This window comes from Monodon monoceros, unplaced genomic scaffold (genome assembly GCF_005190385.1).
Source record: "Monodon monoceros isolate NGI ecotype Baffin Bay Population unplaced genomic scaffold, NGI_Narwhal_1 Super_Scaffold_5, whole genome shotgun sequence".
NCBI classification, from domain to species: Eukaryota; Metazoa; Chordata; class Mammalia; order Artiodactyla; family Monodontidae; genus Monodon; species Monodon monoceros.
The window spans coordinates 63,261,380-63,282,810 of record NW_021703782.1 but is presented as its reverse complement, the minus strand read 5'-3'; the positions used below and the strand labels follow the sequence as shown (position 1 = coordinate 63,282,810).

The following is a 21,431-nucleotide window of genomic DNA, read 5'->3' as shown; positions in this document are numbered from 1 at the left end:
TTCTGGGAATATATATGAGAACCACACACAGCCCCTACTTTTCAGGAACTCAAAGTCAAGTGGGGGAGACAGAACAACAGCTTACTATAGCAGAGTATGGTAACTGCTGTGAAGAAAGCATCATCTGAGCTGAGATGTGAAGGAAGACCAGGGGAAGGATGGAGATCACTACAGGCAAAGGGACAAGAACATGTACAGATGTGGAGGCAGCCTGGAATGTTAGGGGTAACTGCAGGGCACTCAGAGCTGCTGGAGGCTTGACGGTAGGGTAGAGCATGGAATGGGTGTGAGAAAAGTCACGGCTAGGGAAAGAGAGGCCACATCACACAGGAACTCAGAAGCGAAGTTAGGATTTTGCATACTAGGAAATACACTGAAGTTTTTATTAAGAAAAAAAGTTTTTTTTAAGCATGGAAGGGTTTTAAATAGGAAATTAGCAAGAGGAGATTTAAACTGATGCCTCTGGCTGGGGTTGGGGGAGATTGGATTGGAAGGGGATATGACTGGAGGTAAGAGAGGAACATGAGGGCCACAACTTTATGTAAAAAGAAAAAAAAAAAGCCCAAACCAAAACCATAAAAATCACAATGGCTGAATTAGGAGAGGTGCTATGGACGAAGGGCACGAACGCTTGATATTTCCAGGTGAGACTAAGTATTGGTAAGTGACTGCATGTGGGTGGTTAGGCTTTGACAAAGCTTGATGCCTGCATGTCTGGTTTGGGTAACTGAGTAAATTGTGGTGACCTTCAGGGAGGCATGGACTCAGGATGTGAGGCAGGTTCTTGACCAACCTGGGGGAATCCAGAAATTAGTCCTAATATTTGTGGACAACTGATTTTTCAACAAGGAACCCAGATAATTCAACGGGGTAAAGAAGAGACCATTCAAGAAATGGTGCTGGGGGCTTCCCTGGTGGTGCAGTGGTTGAGATGCAGGGGACACGGGTTCGTGCCCTGGTCCAGGAAGATCCCACATGCCGTGGAGCGGCTGGGCCCATGAGCCATGGCCGCTGAGCCTGTGCGTCTGGACCCTGTGCTCCGCAGTGGGAGAGGCCACAACAGTGAGAGGCCCGCATACCGCAAAAAAAAAAAAAAAAAGAAATGGTGCTGGGACAACTGGATATCCACATGCAAAAGAATGAATTTGGACCCTACCTCACACCATATACTATAAATTAAATAAATATTTGTAAATCATACACCTGATAACAGAAACATGTGTTGAGAATATATAAAGAACTCTTACAACTCAACAATAAAAAGACAATCTAATTAAAAATGGGCAAAGTATTTGAATAGACAGTTCTCCAGGGAAGATATAAAGGGTCAATAAGCACATAAAAAGATGTTCAACATCATTAGTCATTAGAAAAACACAAATCAGAACCACATTGAGATACTACTTTATACTCACTAGATGTCTAAAATGAAAAAGACACATAGTAACATACGTTGGTGAGGATGTGGAGAGATTGGATCCTTCATACATTGCTGGTGGGATTGCAAAATTGGGTAGCTACTTTGGAAAGGAGTCTGGCAGTTCCTCAAAATGTTAAATAGGGTTACCATCTGACCTAGTGTTTCCCCACCTGGGTATGTACCCAAGAGAAATGAAAACTTATGTCCACAGAAACCTTGTGCATGAATTTTCATAGCAGCATTATTCCTAATAGCCAGAAATGTAAACCACCCAAATATCCATCAACTAGTGAGAGGATAAACAATATGTGTTAAATCCATACAATGGAATATTATTCAGCAATAAAAAGAATAAAGTACTACAAGATGGCTAAACCTTGAAAACATCATGTTAGGCGAAAAAAGCCAAACACAGAAGGCCACATACTGTATAATTCCATTTATATGACATATTCAGAATAGACAAATCCATAGAGGCAGAAAATAAATGAGTAGTTGCCAGGGGTTGGGAAGAGGAAGGAATGAAGAGTAACTGCTAATGGATATGGGGTTTCTTTTCAGGGTAATAAATATGTTCTAAAATCAGATAGTGGTAATGTTTGTACAACTTTGTGAATATACTAAGAATCACCCAATTGCACATTTTAGAAGGGTGAATTTCCTGGTATGTGAATTATACCTGAATAAAGATGCTATAAAAAGTAGACTAAGAAATCAAAATAGGAAAAAAATAGATTTGGCTACTTGAGAAGTAAAAGACCTGTTACATTAAAAACATGATAAACTATACAAACTGGAAAGGTTCACAACTCACACCATATTTCATGGAATTGAGGATGCCACTGACTGCACCATTAATTTATACACTACTAAGAAAGCAAAAACTCCCAACATGGGGAATCTCATGGAGGAGCCTCACTAAACCCGGGATCCCATGGGTTACATCCTCCATAAACCTACCAGGGGCCACAAGGAAACTCATGATTTTCAACCACAGCAAAGGGTAAAGAGAGGCAGAAAATCTTCCTTCAAAATTTGAACCAAGTTGGTATTCACACAGGATTGCAGGCTGAATAAATACTATGTTATGGTCCATCTTAGGCAGAAAAGACCTTAAACAAAATTTAATTGGTAGTGGTCTCAATTTGAGACCAATTTCAAGATACCACTGAGATAGTCAAATGTGAAACAAAAGTTTTTCTTAGAATGAAATAAGGTTAAAAAAAGAGATTGATATCTTTGACGTGTAGAGTTCATATAAATCATTTGGAAAAATAATAAACACTAATGTAAACGAGCAAATATTACAAAGCTCAATTCTCAAAGGAACTACAAATGGGTAATAAACATGAATAATGGTTGAACTTCACCAGTACTTAAGAAATACAAAATAAAACAACCAGATAACATCTTTTACTTATCCAAGTAGCACAATTTAAAAAGAATAATTCTGGCTAAAGGCTAGAAGAATACAGACTCTTGTGGAAGTCTAGAGTGGCATAATAATTCTGTGCAGTTATCTGCATTTTAAACCCTTAGTACTTCTTCTTGGAATCTATCCTAAAGAAATAGTCATAAGCTTGGACACCATATTTATCTAAAATCATGTTCACAAAAGTACTCGTTAGAAAAAGGAGAAATAATGTAAATGTCCAAATGATAGAATCTTAAATAGATTATGGCATACCCATATAATTTTAATGTTGTAGTGTAATTTTAAATGGTTTCTTTGTACCATATACAGTGATATGGGAAACTATTCATATTATAATATGTGAAAAATAGAGGACATATACATAAAATTGTACACCACTATGCTACCAGTTTTATATAAATATACAAAGGACAGAAATAAAGATGGTAGGAAGTATGTGAAAATATTAGTAGTGGAGGATCTGAATAGACATTTTTCCAGTGATGACACAGAGGTGCCAACAGAAATGGCTGTTATCAGAAAGATGACAAATAATAACTGTTGGTGAAGATGTTGAGAAAAGGGAACGCTTAGGCACTGTTGGTGGGAAGGTAAATTGACCAGCCACTATGGAAAACGGTATGGAGATTCCTCAAAAAGCTAAAAATAGAACTACCACATGATCCAGCAATTCCATTGCTGGATACTTATCCAAAGGAAACAAAACATTAAATAGAAAAGATACACGCATGCCTATGTTCACTGTAGCATTATTTACAACAGCCAAGATATGTGAGCAACCTATGTGCTCACCCATCAATAGATGAATAGATAAAGAAGATCACACACACACACACACTGGAATATTACTCAGCCATAAAAAAGAATGAAATCTTGCTATTTATGACCTCATGGATGGACCTACAGGGTATTATGCTAAATGAAATAAGTCAGACACAGAAAGATAAATACTGTATGATTTCACTTATATGTGAAATCTAAAAAACAAAACAAACGTAAGAAAATAGAAACAGAATTATAGATACAGAGAACAAATAGGTAGCTGCTGGGCAGATGGTGGTGGGAGAAATAGGTGAGGGAGATTAAGAGGTACAAACTTCTAGTTGCAAAATAAATGAGTCATGAGTATGAAATGTACAGTGTAGGGAGTAGCCAATAATTATGTGATATCTTTGTATGGTGAGGCATCATAAGTAGACTTATCGTGGTGATCAGTTTGAAATGTATAAAAATATCAAATCACTCTGTTGCATAGCAGGAACTAACACAGTGTTGCAGATCGATTATACTTCAAAACTAAACACACTCATAGAAAAAGAGATCAGACTTGTGGCTACCAGAGGCTGGGGGTGGGCGGTGGAGGGGGAATTGGACGAAGGTGGTCAAAAGGTACAAACTTCCAGTTACAAGATAAATAAGCACTAGGGATGTGATGTACAACATGGTGAATATAACGAACACTTCTGCATGTTATAAAGGAAAGTTGTTGGGAGAGTAAATCCTAAGAGTTCTCATCACAAGGAAAAACTTTTCTATTTCTTTAATTTTGTATCTATGTGAGATGATGGCTGTCATTAAACTTATTGTGCTCATCATTTCATGATGTATGTAAGTCAAACCATTAGGCTGCACACCTTAAACTTATACAGTGCTGTATGGCAATTATATCTCAATAAAACTGGAAGAAAAAATATTTATAGTGGATATTTCTGGGTTGTGAGATATCAAATAATCTTTATGGTTTTCTTTGTATTTTCCAATATTTTTACATCGAAATGGTTTTACTCTCACAAAAATTAACTCAACATGGATTAAAGACTTAAGCATAAGACCTGAAACTGTAAAACTCCTGAAAGAAAACATAGGGAAAAGTTCCTCAACAATGATCTTAGCAATGACTTTTTGCATATTACACCAAAAGCACAAGCAACAAAAGCAAAATAAACAAGTGGGACTACATCAAACTAAAAAACATCTGCATAGCAAAAGAAACAATCAATAAAATAAAGAGGCAGCCTACAGAATGTGAGAAAATATTTGCAAACCATATATCAGATAAGGGGTTAATATTCACAATATATAAAGAACTCATAAAACTCAATAGTAACAAAAGCAAATAATCTGATTAAAAATTGGGCAAAGGGCCTGAATAGACATTTTTCAAAGAAGACATGCAGATGGCCAACAGATACATGAAAAGATGCTTAACATAACTAATCATTAGGGAAATGCAAATCAAAACCACAATGAGATATCACCTCATACCTGTCAGAATGGCTATTATCAAAAAGACAAAAAATAACAAATGTTGGTGAGGATGTGAAGAAAAGGTAGTCCTAGTACACTCTTGGTGGAAATGTAAATTAGTGCAGCCACTATGGAAAACAGTATGGAGTTTCCTCAAAAAATTAAAAAGAGAACGACCATATGACTAGCAATCCCACTTCTGGGTATGTATCTGAAGGAAATGAAGTCACTATCTTGAAGAGATATCTGCATTTCCATGTTCACTGAGGCATTATTCACAACAGCCAAGACATGGAAACAACCTAAGCGTCCACTGACAGATGAATGGATAGAAAAAAATAAGGAAATCCCACCACTTGTGACAATATAGATGGACCGTGACAACATTATGCTAAGTGAAATACTATATGATCTCACTTACATGTGCTAAAAAATTGAACTCATAGACATAGACAGTAGAAGAATTGTTACTTGAGGCTGACGGGTGGGTGAAATGGGGAGACATTGGTCGAAGGGTACCAACTTCCAGTTATAAGATGAATAAGTTCTTGAAATCTAATATACAGCATGGAGACTATAGTTAATAATTCTGTCTTACACACTGGAAAGTTGCTAAGAGGGTAGATCTTAAATGTTCTCACCACACAAACACATACACACACACACAATTTGTAATTATGTGAGATGATGAAAGTCTTAAGTAACCTAATTGTGATAATCATTTTGCAATATATATGTGCATCAAATCATCACATTGTACACCTTAAACTTACATAATGTTATATGTTAATTATATCTCAATAAAGCTGGGAAAAAAAGCCTTAAAAAAGAAATTGTTTTACTTTCATTAACAAAAAACTCCAATAAATATTATAAGAAAAAAATCTGTCTTATATAAATACAAAATATGAACATTCTACTCTTTCAGTTTTTTGTGTGTGGCTAAATTGTTATGAAATTGGACCACAAAATACCTAAATGATAAAATAACATAAGTAACAACAGGGTTACTTTTTCCTTTTCACATAGTTAAAAAATTTTCTACATAAATAACACACATCCATTATGGAAAAATTGATAAATATTGATGTAAAGAAAAAGAAAATGCCACACAATCTCATGGTTCGGAATAACCATTGTTAACTTTGGGTTTAGTTTGCTCTTCTTTTTTTATGTCCTTATGGTTTAAAGTTAGGGTATTGATTTGAGATCTTTCTTCTTTTTTAATGTAGGCATTTATAGCTATAAATTTCCCTCTGAGCACTGACTCTGCAGCATCCTCTAAGTTTTAGGAATGTATATTTTCATTTCCATTCATCTCTAAGTTTTTCCTAATTTCACTGTGTTTTCTTCTTTTACCCATTGGTAGTTTGAGAGTGTGTTGTTTAATTTTCACATATTTGTGAGTTTTCCAGTTTTCACTCTATTGATTCATTCCATTGTGATCGGAAAAGACACTTTGCGTGATTTCAATCTTTTAAAATCTATTGAAATGTGTTTTGAGGACTAACATATAGTCTATTCTGGAGAACACTCCATGAGAATAACTACTGTTAACATTTTTATATATCCCATAAGAATTTTGTTGTGCATTTAGGTATGCAGACCAATAACTATATATATGTGAATGAAGCTAGCTATAAGGACTAAATGTACCTTTAATACATCATTTTTTATTTGTTGCATATTATTCCATTATTTAACTGTATCATAACATATTTAACCAATATATTACAGGGTTGGATTTTAGGCAGTTTATAATTTTTTCCAGCACAAAATTAGACTTTAATGATTACAGCATCAATAAATACCTGGCTAGGATACTTAACCATAATTACTAAGTGATTACCACTTTTGGGAGATAAATAGTCCCAACTCTTCCAATAAAAATCTTACAAAGTGAAGTCAGCCAGTAAGTGCTAAAGGTAAAAAAAAGAAATTCATAAAAATCTTACCTTGAATTTTCTTGAAAACTCTGGAATTCATAAACTTTAGAAATCTGTCTGCATAAAAGCTTGGTCTATGAACCGAAACAGTGTCCTGAAAAGACAAATCAGGTACCAGAGGTTTACCTCTCAGTTTGTTTCAAGCTAGAGGAAAGCTCTATGCAGTTGGCTCTCTGTTAGCCAATGTCCTTAACCAGAAGGTGTGGATGTTGGGAGCCACAAAAGAGTGATGCCCACGTGCTGTGTGCCCAGGAGCTGGGGTGGGGCAGGAAGCACAAGGCTCAATCTGAGCAGAGGTTCCAGATACTCATGGTGAAACAGAGCATTAAGAGGGGCAGGGGTGAGATAGCAAAGACTCTGCTTCATAAACCCAAACAGCTGATCCTTGTTCCACTGTGTGCCATGAGGGGCTTTTAAATTCCATTTTTTTAATATGGAAGCCAGTGTCTCAAGTGTCATCTGGAATAAAGACATATCACTTTCAGTCAGGAACAAAAACTGGGGACATAAAGGAGCAAAACAGCCCTAAAGTAAGAGTGAGATAGAGGGCAAAAAAAAAAGTTTGCTGGTTTCACTTCCCAATAATAAGGTATGTAGACACCGGGAAGACTCCTAGGAGACAAGGCTGACTGATGACCCCTGTTATGTTCAATTTATCTACTAATTAGATAGAGTTGAATTGAATTAAATTGTTAATTCTCTCATGCTTGCTAAGAGTCTTAAGGACTGAGGGGGCATTTTATTACAAGTCCAGGAAAGAAGATGGATGAAGGAGCTAATTCTATATGTTTATTCAGTAGTCATTTATTAACTATCCAAGATACACATTCCTAAAAATAGTAAATTTGCTTATTTAGTGCTCCATTTTGATTTCAGGTTCATGGCGTCCAACAGGGAAACTTCTAAAAATTTACGTTTAGATACTATAAAGTGTCTGTGATGGGTTTAGAAGAAAAAACACACACTGGACCAGAATCCAGAGACCCGGTTCTGGTGTTAGCTCTAATTTTAAAAAGCTGTGTGGTTCTGGGTAAAGACACTATCTCAGTGCCTCAGTCTTTTCATCTGTGAAACTGGGTGTTACATGAGGCATAAGGTAATTCTGTAATGATTGAGTTACGAAGGACACAGTATGGAGAAACCCTCTTTGCCAAATTAAAATGGTCCCCTAGACTACCAGTGATGCTGCAGATGTGGTGGAAAATTTCCCACTGGTTTGACATGCACTCTCCCCAGTATTCAGTCAGCTCCTGTTGGAAGTGGACACAAATTCACAAGTACCATCATTTAAAAATATGTAGGATGCAAGATGATTAAGATTCTTGCTTTCCAAGAGAAGTTAGATTGTGATTCTCCTTGGTATGAAGAAGCACTGTTTAAAGAACAGGCACTTTTGTAAAAAGACAAAAATAGTCTTGGGCTTCCCTGGTGGCGCAGTGGTTGAGAGTCCGCCTGCCAATGCAGGGGACACGAGTTCGTGCCCCGGTCTGGGAAGATCCCACATGCCGCGGAGCGGCTGGGCCCGTGAGCCATGGCCACTGAGCCTGCGCGTCCGGTACCTGTGCTCCACGACGGGAGAGGCCACAACTGTGAGGGGCCTGCGTACCGCAAAAAAAAGAAAAAAAAAAAGTCTTAATTATTGCTTATAATTACACAAATATATAATCAGCACAGAGATGCTGATTATATATTTGTGTAATTAAAAAGACACCACAAAGCAGAAGATATATCTTATTTAGACAAAAGTAGGGGCTCCTTAGAAGCATCTGACCAATAGAGGACTAGGCCATTCAGAGCACAAATCTCATTTGGTAACAGGGAATTGAAATTGTGGCAATAAACAGAAGGAGAATGAAACAGAGGGTGTTTACTCTCTTTCCCTCCCATGTTCGAGGCATTAATGTAGTTGCTACTTTTCTCAGCTAGAAGGAAAAAAAAATTAACCTACCATCTTGGCCTTTTCATAAAAAGAATCTTTGATTTGAATAATAAGCCTAAGTTCGATTCTCAGAAACAAACTTGTGAACCTGTTGTTTAAAAGTGCATTCTGTCGAAGGTCATTCCTTAGCCTGTGGACAAAATGCAGATCTTTCATGCTGAAAGGTTATTCCCAGTCTTCCACAGAACTGAGGAAGTGGATGTTCTTTTCCAAAAAAGGAGAAGAATAGCATCTATAATTTATCTTTGCTTCAAAGGAAAGCATCTGCTAATGTCTTAAAAAAATGTGTGAGCAAATCTTTGACCAATATATTCTCTGGAAGTGTCACTTTGAATTATTAACTGAGGGAGGCTGAGGCCATAAATGTTCTGTCAACAGCAGGAAGTTCAAATTTAACATCTAGATAGGAAGTCTCGTGTGTTTGTGTGTGTGCGTGCACGTGCATGTGCGTGTACAGAGAGAGAGAGAGAGACAGAGGCTGCTCTTTGATAACCGATGGTTTTCTTCAGTCGTGCCACTTCTGGGTCCAAAAGACATTCTCATGTCAGTCAGCCTTTGTCATGTATCAATCCAACACAGCCGAAAAAGTTTTCCCTTCCTATGTCCTTATTATGTTAGGCATCATGTTGAACACTAAGGGGCATTATTTAATTTAACCCTCACATCAGCCTACGAGGCAGGTGCGAGGTACTATTACTAGGCTTCTGCTACCTGGGAAACCAGGCTAAGAGATGACAAGCAAGCTATGTGTCTGGGACACATGGCTAGTAAAGTGGTTTGAACGCAGAGTTCAAGCCCAGGGCTGTTTACCATCAAAGTAGGGTTCAAATCCCTCTGAAGCTTGGTCTTGGGACAACTTGAGTTCAAGCGCCCTACTGGTCTTCCCAGTGTCTATGAAAAGTCTCCTCCTTTTTCTCACCATCTCATAATTGGGCTCTGCAGATTGCACATAAAAACGAGATCTCATTTTGTTTTCCTGGCCTCTACCTAGTCACAGGCTGGATGGCCTCTATTTGAAGAGCTATTCACATTTATGTTGTCTTTGTTCTTAGATTTGAACCAATCTGCTAGCCTGAGACTCTGAGTTTACAAAGATCTTTGTTTCCTTTCCTCTTCAAGTGACACGGCTTCCTAGACATACTTTGAAGTCTCTGAGAAATCAGAAAAATATACAGTTTAACAAGGAGCATGATAAATCACTTACCCCATCATAAACAAGAGCTTTCCAGGAATGTTCCAACTTTTTCATTAACCTAAACATAAACGGACAGAAAAATAAAAATAAGAATGTAAAATCACTCCCATCTGGTGAATTTTCAGAACCTTTCGTTGATTTATTTTGAAATAATAAAAGACTACTTCCCCAAATTTCTTACCTATATGATTGCAGAATATCAATAATGCCCATAAATAAAAGTAGCTTTTCTCCCTTATGGCTTTTAGCTGGAATGCCTCCCATTCTGTGAATACAGCAAAAGAGAAAAAATTTATATGAATCGGAAGTTAAAAATCATTTCTAATAAATAGAATGTAAATGAAAATGGGTAGTCTCTAAGAATCCTGGACTCTCTCTCCCTTCATCTTTTTTTTTTGCTTCAGCTAAAGTCTTCCTGGGAATCCAGAATGATGTACCTCCCCTGAAGGAGAATAACACCATAGCTGTCAATTCTGAAGAGCTGGATGGGAAGAATTCACTTAAAAAATCATTCCTACTTTAAAACCAAGAGCAAGAATTTTAAAGTATTTCAAAATACTGCTCATCAAAAATGCAACACTTTTATATACTTACCGTGAGATTTTTAAATAAAATATAGAACAGCACAAAGAAAAAATATATAAAGAATCCATTCCTAGGATGCAAAGATAAACACTATCAACATTTGGTACAGCTTTCCTGTGTGTGTGTATATTTATTAATACACAAAAGCTATTATTTAATTTATCATGTTTTATAACCTGAATTTTTCACTTGCTAAATGATGAACATTTCTTCATATTCAGTGCTAATGTGCTTTTAATGGCTGTATAGTACTTCACTATACTGATACAGAATAATTTGTTTAATCAGGTATTGGACATTTAGATGGATTTATAGGAAGGATTAAAAAAATCTTTAATATGTATGAATTTCCTTCATAAAAGTGAAGTGTGCCTGTGATTTAGTCATTGTTGGAGAAATGATTTCTTTCTTTCAGTCTCCTTGCTCAGCTAAGTACACACACGTGACACAACCAAAGAAAATTACTGAAATGGTTGACTGTAATTGTTTCTGTTAGTCAATGTGCACTTTTTATACATGCAAACGGGTATAGGACAAGGACAACAGAATCCTCTAACGCACATAAAAAGCTCTGAATTGCGGACCTAAGTTCTAGCATGTATTTGCTTAAATACATGTTTATTCAAATTCAAAGAATATTCACCCTGTTTGTGGTAGATGTTTTGAATATGTAGTAAATAGGGATAAAAACATTTTTAGCCATTGTTAAAAAATGGAACCATTTGAAAAAAGAAACCATGTGGGTGAAAGAATGGTAATAACTCGAAAAACTGCCACTCATCTAGTTATCCGTGGATGAAAGGAAATAAGGCTGGCTTAATCCACTTTAGCACCAGATAGGAATCTATTCCTAAAGAGCCACCATGAAGGGAACATGCTTGCATTTAATTACCCAATGACGTTGGCTGCCACGATCAAGGAAATGTGTGGGCAGGCGCTGCACTTACGTGTCCGGGTTCTCTGTGATGATCCCGTCTCCTGATTTCCCTGGACCCTGGATGGATTCCATTGCTGTTGAGTAGAGGACCTTTTGCATCCCAGACCGCTTAGCATCAGGCACATTTTGTGAAATTTCCTCTTCTTTCTCTTTGAGGGAATGGTCCAAGATGTGGATTCCCAGCAAAAGGCTATAGTCCATGATCTTGAAGCTTTCCAGCACCTGAGTAAGGAAAAGAACAAGGCGGCCCGTCACGCAAATGGCTTGTAAATCTCATCTGCGCAGAATCAGAGAGATATGCAGACACGCGGCTCTTGCTTGCCTCCCAGCGGGTGGCTGAGAGAGGAAAAATCAAAATAAAAACATTTGAGGTTATGATTAGGTCATGTGCAGTAAGGATTATCACCATGGCTCCTAGATGATATTTTTATGTAAATATAGAATAAGCACATCTTTCCTCAGCACTCCATGAATGTTTCACCAACAGCATTTACTGAACACTTCCCATGTGCCAGGTGCTAAGTGGTTCATTGGGATTCAATCCTCACAACTCTTTGAGCTAGGTGCTATTATTATCTCTGTATTACAGATGAAAAAAATGAGACACAGAGACAGATATAATTTTCTCAGTACCACACAGCTCATAACTCACACTGTCGGGATTTGAACCCAGGCAGTCAACTCCAGCATCTTAGGTACTAGAGGAGAGACACCAACAACCAATGGTCTCTACAAGCCTGTATACCCTCCTCAGCACGAAGACTCAGCTGGAATGGGCTTTTGTCTGAAATCTGTGCTCATAAACTTTCATCTTCCTAGAGTTTAGTGGTCTCCTTTTCAAAGCTTGACTTTCAAAGTTATCATTCGGTTCCCCGCAGCGAGTCTTTTCTAAATGTATGGTTTCAACAAAGAACAGGACTCACTGTTTAATTATCCACTCAGCCAAGAGTGGGAAAGAGAAGGAACTGAAAGTAGCTGGATGCAGCCAGACAAAGGAGATAGCAATGCTCTGACAGGAAAACGACGGAGACACAGTCGAGATGTGAGACAGGCCATCAACATGGCTTCCGAGTGTGGGTAAGTCTTTGACACTCAGGACCCTTCAAGTGAGGAAGAGTGTTCAGGAGGGGTTCAGGAAAATGGGGTGTGTTCCTCTATGATAAAGTTCTTTTCCTAATAGTTTGTCTATGATTCTCTTCCTACAACAGGTTTTTTTTTTTTTCTTCTTTTCTTTTTTTTTTAACACCTTGGCATTTTTCACACAAAGTTGCTCAGGAAATCAAAACAGCCCAGAAAGACCAGTTTGCACAGCAGAATAGCTATCTCTGAACCAAGGAGATAATCTATCACTGTACCCTAGCTAGGAAATGCCTTTGAAGGTCAGAGTCTATAGATAATTGTTTAACCAGGGATTGAATATGTACCCAGAATATCTTACACTTCTCATTCTCCCTCAGCTCAAGTGCTTTTGATCAGGTTATACTTCCGAAAACGGAAATCATAAAAAGCCAACAAGGGCTTCCCTGGTGGTGCAGTGGTTGAGAGTCCGCCTGCCGATGCAGGGGACACGGGTTCGTGCCCCAGTCCAGGAAGATCCCACATGCTACGGAGCGGCTGGGCCCGTGAGTCATGGCCGCTGAGCCTGCGCGTCCGGAGTCTGTGCTCCGCAACGGGAGAGGCCACAAGTGAGAGGCCCGCGTACCGCAAAAAAGAAAGAAAGAAAAAAAAAGCCAACAAAAATATCACTGTACTTCTAGCCTGCTTACTAGTGCCCTTTTGGTGTGTCCCGATTCCTTTAAAGGTTCTGGGCTTGTGGTACCCAGGAGCACAGCTTGGATGTTCAGCAGGAAAAGGTTGGCTGACACAGAAATTCTGGTCAATGGGCTATAAAATAATGGCTTCACGATCTGCCGGAGGGAACAGCCCTGTGCTCAATGGGTGAAAGTCACAGCCTTGTGCCCTGCACAGCCCAAAGTGCCCATTGGTAAATGTTCCCCCCCCCCAAAGCAGTGAACTGGTTTCAAAAGCAAATTCTAATCAGTCCCTGTGACAATATTGTAAATGTTCCTAACAGGCATCTAGAGTAGTGAAAACTGAAAGGCACTCGTGGACTCCATATTTGTTTCATTTTTCTCTGTAAAACATCCATATAATAGTCCTGCTTATTAATAAGCTTTCTTTATACAATACTGTTTCTTATAATTTCTTATAATACTTTTTTAATGCATGATTCAACGTGAACTGTTTCATTTATACTTAGAGTCTCCTTTCTTGCCCAAGGACAATCCAAAGAGAGCATGTGCATTTTATAAGAAATATGAAGTCAGGCTGTGGTCCAACTTCAACTAGTAGACAAGGCAAGAAATGATTTCATTGCTTTAAGTGGTCAAATATTAGTCTGGGTTTATTTAAAAAACATACAAACCAAAACTTAGAGAACTAAGAAAAAGTTACAAATAAATTTTAAACAGAGATTAGTTTCCTCTATACTCTTTTTGTTTTTTGTTTTTTTTTTGCGGTACGCGGGCCTCTCACTGTTGTGGCCTCTCCCGTTGCGGAGCACAGGCTCTGGACGCGGAGGCTCAGCGGCCATGGCTCACGGGCCCAGCCGCTCTGTGGTATGTGGAATCCTCCCGGACCGGGGCACGAACCCGCGTCCCCTAGCATCGGCAGGCAGACTCTCAACCACTGCGCCACCAGGGAAGACCCTTTCCTCTGTACTTTTAAACTGGATTGCCAGCAACCCTGAAGGGGCTTCACTGTCCTCAGGGGGCCAGGCTTCTACTTTCTGAGTGAAAGCCTTAAAAAAAAAAAAAAAAAAGGATAAATTTTATTCCTATTGTGTGGAAAGTTGACCATGATATTTGGATTTGGGGTTAGGGAAAGTCACCATCCATAAGAAACGTTAAGGAAGAAAATGATAAATATATAGACATATATATATATATATATATATTTTTTTTTTGGGGGTACGCAGGCCTCTCACTGCTGTGGCCTCTCCCATCGCGGAGCACAGGCTCCGGACGCGCAGGCTCAGCGGCCATGGCTCACGGGCCTAGCCGCTCCGCGGCATGTGGGATCTTCCCGGACCGGGGTACGAACCCGTGTCCCCTGCATCGGCAGGCAGAGCCTCAACCACTGCGCCACCAGGGAAGCCCTAGACATATATTTTAAATCAAATTCCCAAACTTGTGTAATGAAAAATTCCGGGAACAGATTTTAGTCACGTGCACTGCAGATTTGCATCAATTACAAACAAAACAGTTCTGTTATTCATATCCTCTCAGATCTTTAATGAAAGGAATCGATACATCTGCCAAATCTTAACATGCGAGCTTTGAGAGGGTGCAACATCCTGCAACATAACAGACACCAGTCTAATCAGTCACTCAGGCGCACATTTCCTCCCAGAATGTCGGCCTGACCTCACTGTTGCTGGTGGATCCTGTACCTATGCATTTGCTATGCAAAACACAGTTGCAAGTCAAATACAGGTGCTTTCCCATCTAGCCTGGGCAAGACCTTACTCCAGGAAAGATTCACAGATGTATGTAAAACTGAAAGCAAGCTGAAATACCACAATGCTTTTTATCGTCAGAGCCAGATTATTTTTTCTCTTATTTCTCAAGGACTATTTTTAAGTCAGTAATAATATCGGAATGTGGTATAAAAGTCAATGTTAAAGCAGCTGCTATAAAATCCTGACGATGTGATCAAAACTATCTTTTTCTGACAGAAACAGACTCACAGACTTAGAGAGCAAGCTTAAGGTTACCAGGGCGGAAGGGTAGCGGGGAGGGATAGTTAGGGAGTTTGGGATTGACATGTACACACCGCTATATTTAAAAAGGATAACCAACACGGACCTACCGTGTAGCAGAGGGAACTCTGCGCAATATTATGTAACAACCTAAATAGGAAAAGAATTTGAAAAAGAATAGATACATGTATATGTATAACTGAATCACTTTGCTGTATACCTGAAACTAACACAACATTGTTAATCAACTATACTCCAATACAAAATAAAAAGTTTAAAAAAAAAACCTATCTTTTTCTGAAATAAAGCATATCCTCTAGGCCTCTCATGGCTGGCAACGCATCAGGTATGCTCTCATTCACATATGATTTCTGTAGACTTGGTCTACACCTAACGTGGGAGATGTCCTAACTTAGAATGACAGGCACTGCTATCCTCTTTTCACAGCCAAAGGTCATAAAGAGTGGCCAGTTTTTTCCTTTTCCATCTCTGGGCCATAGCCCTTAGCCCTCTGCTAGAAGGAGCCAGAATGGCTACATGGTAGTAAAGACTCTGTGCTCTGGGGCCAGGTGGCCTCGTTGGACTCGTGGCTCCCCCATTGGTTTGTCCTTGAGCAGAGCATGTAACCTTTCTGGGCCTGGCACCCTCATCTGTAAAACAGAAATAACAGGGACACCTGCCTCACAGAGTTAGTATGAAGATTTGTTCATCCACATCAGGTCTTAGGACAGTCACGGCATACAGAAAGCACCCAATAAATACTACTTTTTCTTGTCGTCCTTGCTCTCTTCCACCTGTAGAATCCATCACTGCTGACCACCCCCCACTGGAACCTCCACTCACCCTCAGCTACTGGGGCCCAGCTTCTCTTGGTTCTTTGCCTTCCTATTTGTTTTTCCCACTTTTTTCTTCTAGGCCCTAAAAATAGTCACCAGAGTTCTCTCTTCAACTCTTCCCTTTTTCTTCTCTTTGGTAGTGATGTTCGTTTACTCTTTTTGCTTGGAAAAAACAAGTTGAGTGTCTAGTCTGTGCCAGGCACCCTGGAAGCTGCCAGATCTTCAGGAGTAAGTAAAACAGACAATGACACCATCCTCAAAATTACACAAGCATGAACCACAGATTGGAATAAGGCCTGGAAGGAAAAATCAGGGTGCTGTGGAGATGCCCCACAAAAGGGGGACCTACTTTTGACTGAAGGGTATCAATAGTATAGGTGAGGGTTGATGGTACTTGAATGAGGTGGCAGCAGGGGAGCTCAAGGGAGACGTGGATAGATTTAAGAATCTTTTAGGGGTAGACTCCAACTATTATTGCTCTACGGACAATTCCTAAAATGTTACCTTTAGTCCAAACTCACTCCTAACCTCCAGTCCTGTACATTTCCCGTAGCCTTCTGGACGTTTCTAAACTTCTGTACACTTTCCCCCCAAGGCAGTTCTTTCTCACTTTTTCTCTCTTACCTGAAATCATTCTAATGTGGATTTCAGGCTCCATGACTCCTTTTCCTTTCATGAAGTTGCCCAATCCAGCAGCTTCTATAATCAAAATGATCCTCCTTGCTAAAGCTTTGATTTCAACTTCCCTTTTTTCCCTTTCTGATTCATTCCTGACACCTTTACTTGACCAGGTGACATCACACCTCTCCTCAAAGCCTGTAGTCTCTCACCATTGTTCAAGTGACACTGAAGGTCCTTGCTACCGTGGCCCCAGCCAACATCTCTCTGTTATTTCATACCTGTCTAGAGATACCTCCCAGGCTAGTCAAACGGAAATCCCTTAATTACCCCAAAATGTGCCCTGAAGAGGTAAGATGAACAGCTCATGCTGTTGTTCATGTTTCTTCTAGAAGGTCCTTATTCAAATCACATTGGTTTTTCAAAGTCTATCTCAATTCTTAGCTCCATGAAAACTATACTCATGATCTGCACAAAATATTAGGAAAACACCTCCTCTCTGAAAACCCAAGCACATTATCAGTGCCCCTCTACGGAATAAAATTTGACCCTCGGTTTATCTATACTTTTCCTATGATGCACATAAGGCTGCTCTGCTCACCAAAGACTTGCTTTACTTTGTGCTCCCTGCCGTACACTCTGATCACAGCACAAATGTGCATGTGTTATACTGTTTTCCCTGTGAGCAAGCAAGTGAAAAAATATTCAGCAGCAAAAAATGTATAGCAATACATCTTATATCTCAAATATAAGAACTTAGATTCTCCGCTTCACAATTACAATGCTTGTGCAAACTCTTCAGCACTGAAAGCATTTACTGTGATTCTGTGGTCTGTTGTCAGATAAAAAGAGAGCTAATAGCCTACAGTATTTTCAAACGTTCCCACACCAGAGGTATTTATACGCACTGTGTCAGGGACAAAAATCAAGCTGTTATTTAGAGACTCTGAATTCACTGTTCAGTAGGCACACAACTAAATGGCAGATAAAAGGCAAGCTTGTTGGTTATAAACTAGTCTGAGCTTGGAAGCTGGTAAGATCATCACATTTCTTTTTAGGAAGGCTTTGCAAAAAGAGCATGTCACAGGCTGGGTCAACTTCAAAGACCCTTTAACTATCCAAGAGTGCTCGGTGCTGAGTTTAAGATGGAGGCTCTGTTCTGAAACACATCTCAGGGTTTCCTTAGCATTCCTGTCCTCCGTTTCTCTGCTTTTCCAATCTGTAAGGAATGTGAAGTTAAGTTGGCATAAGACTGAGAAAGGAAAATCATCAGATAAGTCCAAAAGACTGTTGAAGGACAGCACCAGAAGATATTAAGAGTGGCAAAAATAATTCAAGTCATCTGTAAGCGATGCTTTATGCAAAGCGGAGAAAGAAGGATGGTGATTCTAGGAGGAAAAAGATGCTCTTTAATCAGATCTTAGGCAAGGATTCTAATGACTGCCCACGTCACGGGGGCTCTTATGAAAATTAATCCATTCATTAAATATTTTACTGAGCACCTGTTATGTGCTCAGCACTCTCTTGTTTAGAAATCCTTTGAGCATTCTAGCTAATGTGTGATAAAACAAGAACATTGCCATTTTACAACCCCTAATGAATTAATGGATCTAGTCAGTGGTCAGCAATGTCGCTAACATCACAGAAAGAAAGGCATTCTGACACTATGTGCCTCCAGATGCAAGGAGAGAGCCCTAAAAATAAAGTCAAACCTAAATCTGACTAAACCTTCAGATCCAACAACCAATCTATAGGAAAAAAAAAGGGGGAGAGACGCACATATTAAAAGAAATTATAGGGATGTAATCAACAAAATCTGGACAATGGAATAAACAAACCGATTTCTTCAACAAATATCCACAATGAAAAAATAAGTGACCAGGGTGAGGGGTGGGGGGTGGATCCTATTTAAATCCTGATCTAAACTATAAAACAAGGTTTTATTTCTGACACAACTAGAAATTTGGACACTGACGAGTAAGAATTGTTAATTTTGTAAAGGTATGATAAAGAGGTTCTAGTTACTTTTACAAAAAGGAGTCCTTAGTTTTTAGGGACTCTTACTAAAATATATTTGAGCAAAATGATGTGATGTATGGAATGTGCTTCAAATTCTATGGGGGGGGTTGGAAGTGGGCTGAAACAAGATCGGCTACAAGTTGAAAACTTTTGAAGCTGGGTACAGAGTACATGGGTGTTCATTATAATATTCTGTCCACTTTTGCATAGGTTTGAATTTTTCAAAACGTAAAGTTTAATATACTGCTTTGAAATGCTTAGATGAAATGCATTCATATGCCTGTTTAGAGTTAACTTACCTCTACCTCTGTTAATGACAGGCAAGAGATGGCACAGATAAAAATAAAAAATTATTTGGAATCTTAACTAAAATAATTAAAGCAGAAAAGTTGCTATGTTCTACACTCATCTCACCTGATCATTCTTTGATGAAAGATCTAAAGACCAACCAAATTAACAAGATGTGGAGCTGACAGGAAGATGTATCAAGGGCCCTGAGTAATTTTCCAACTGGCCTTGTCTAGTCCTTGAATGAAGAGTAAATGACTGGGCTTCCCTGGTGGCACAGTGGATAAGAATCTGCCTGCCAATGCAGGGGACACAGGTTCGATCTCTGGTCCAGGAAGATCCCACATGCCGCAGAGCAACTAAGCCCATGCGTCACAACTACTGAGCCTGAATTCTAGAGCCCACGAGCCACAACTACTGAAGCCCACGCGCCTAGAGCCCGTGCTCCGCAACAAGAGAAGCCACCGCAATGAGAAGCCCACGCACCACAACGAAGACCCAGTGCAGCCAAAAATTAAAAAATTTTAAAAAAAAAGAGTAAATGACTGGCAAAAACATTTGTGTTAATTCGATGATACAACACAATTCAAAACAGTATCCTGAAGATTTTATGCAAATAGACATTCCTGGACCCATTGGTTTACGGTAAAATGAATCCAAGGGTCTGCCATTTACCCGCAAAGTAGGCTCCTTGGAGTACAGCTCCAGAATTACTCGCATGTGCAAGCCCAGTTAAAGCTAAATGTTGTTTTATAATTTAACTTAATTTCCTCAACACAGCTCAGAGTGTTCTTTGCTAATATAATAAAGAGAAAAAACAGGCTGTGACGAGCCATACAATTTTGACTGGTAAAGCACACTGAAATAAATATTCAATCCTTAGCCTAGTGATGGCAATAGTGTGTTTTTCACTGTGTCTAATGTGGTGATTTAGAATTCTGAGCTGTGCTTGATTACCTTGTACAGAGGCTTTTTTTGCTCACTTAAAAAGCTTAAAGTAATAGAAGTATACCTTAGAGGCACTAGAATAGTCATTTATTATTTTAAAACCTCTATCTATCTATCTATGAAAAGATATATGAACGAATAATATATATATTCATCATCTTCTATATTAGATGGGTTATGGATCTTTTTCTTTATAGACACTTTGTTTCTACACATAAATATGTCTTAATAAATTATTTGTAAACAGATTTTAAAGTAATACATTAAAATTGTCAAGGACTTCCCATTTTATCTTTTGGTTTGCTTTGCCATGAGTAATTTGCTTCACTGTGGCTTAACTGGTGGGACAGTTGAGAGTCTGGGGCTGTCCAGCTGTCCAGTGAGACTCAGAGGCCACACGTGGCACAAGTTTCCACATCCACTTCAATGTATGAGGTGCAATTCCTGAATCTTCCTCACTGTCTACTACAGTCCACCTGCTGTGGTGAACTGCCTCTCTGGGTAAAGAGGAAAAAAGTCTTCTTCCCTCCCCTCTGCACTTTAATAAACAAAGAGAGCAAAGAAGAATGGGGTAATCTGTCCACAATAAATAAGACCTCAGTGGTCTGGCCTTATGGTTTAAACACTAGGCTTCTTTGAGGCGAGGGCCATATCCTATTCATTTTTATCCCTCCCACAGACCTAGCACAGAGCCTTTTGCAGAGCAAGAATTTAAACTATTTGTTGAATGACATGTAATTAATTTGGTAGGAAGGGAAGGTACAATTTGTCAACCAAGATTCCTGTGGTGGTTTGAAGCCAGAAAAATCAAGCCAAACCACGCTCTGAGATCATAAAAGGTTCCACAGGGCAGGAACAATCTTAAGTCTGGGAAAGTCATCATTTGTACGGAAAACCTTACGATTTACGAAGAACAAGTACCTACCCGTGGGGTAAGTTTTAAGAAGTGACAGAAAACCCAGGTTGTGGGAGCCGTCACTAGAAATGAATTCTTTGGGGTCTTGAGGTATTTTGATTTATTTAAGAAACAATTATATATGTACATGGTCAAAATTAAAGAAAGCATAGGGTAGTAGCTCAGTGCCACATCCCACACAGCATGAGGGTGATGGTTTGAGGTGGAAATAGAATATAGTAAGTGGAGGGCCCTGTAGCAATGTTCTAGTCTCTGTATGTCAAGATGTGATCAATACCCTACATTTTCAATGGTGTGTATCTAAAAAGAGGGAGTGATAAAAGAGGGTCAATCTACACCAGT

The 21,431-nt window shown here is 39.0% G+C and overlaps 1 protein-coding gene across 3 annotated transcripts in view; it reads right to left on the bottom strand.

Annotated features, from left to right (window-relative positions):
• PIP5K1B (phosphatidylinositol-4-phosphate 5-kinase type 1 beta) overlaps positions 1-21,431 on the bottom strand; it is a 328,934-nt gene that overhangs the window by 95,109 nt on the left and 212,394 nt on the right. For all 3 annotated transcript variants that reach the window (XM_029202075.1, XM_029202076.1, XM_029202077.1), the window contains exons 8-11: positions 11,715-11,926; positions 10,364-10,447; positions 10,192-10,240; positions 7,058-7,142 (exon numbers count right to left, since the gene is read on the bottom strand). In XM_029202075.1, coding sequence (XP_029057908.1) covers positions 7,058-7,142; positions 10,192-10,240; positions 10,364-10,447; positions 11,715-11,926 — 430 coding nt within the window. The remainder of the gene's footprint in view (positions 1-7,057; positions 7,143-10,191; positions 10,241-10,363; positions 10,448-11,714; positions 11,927-21,431) is intronic.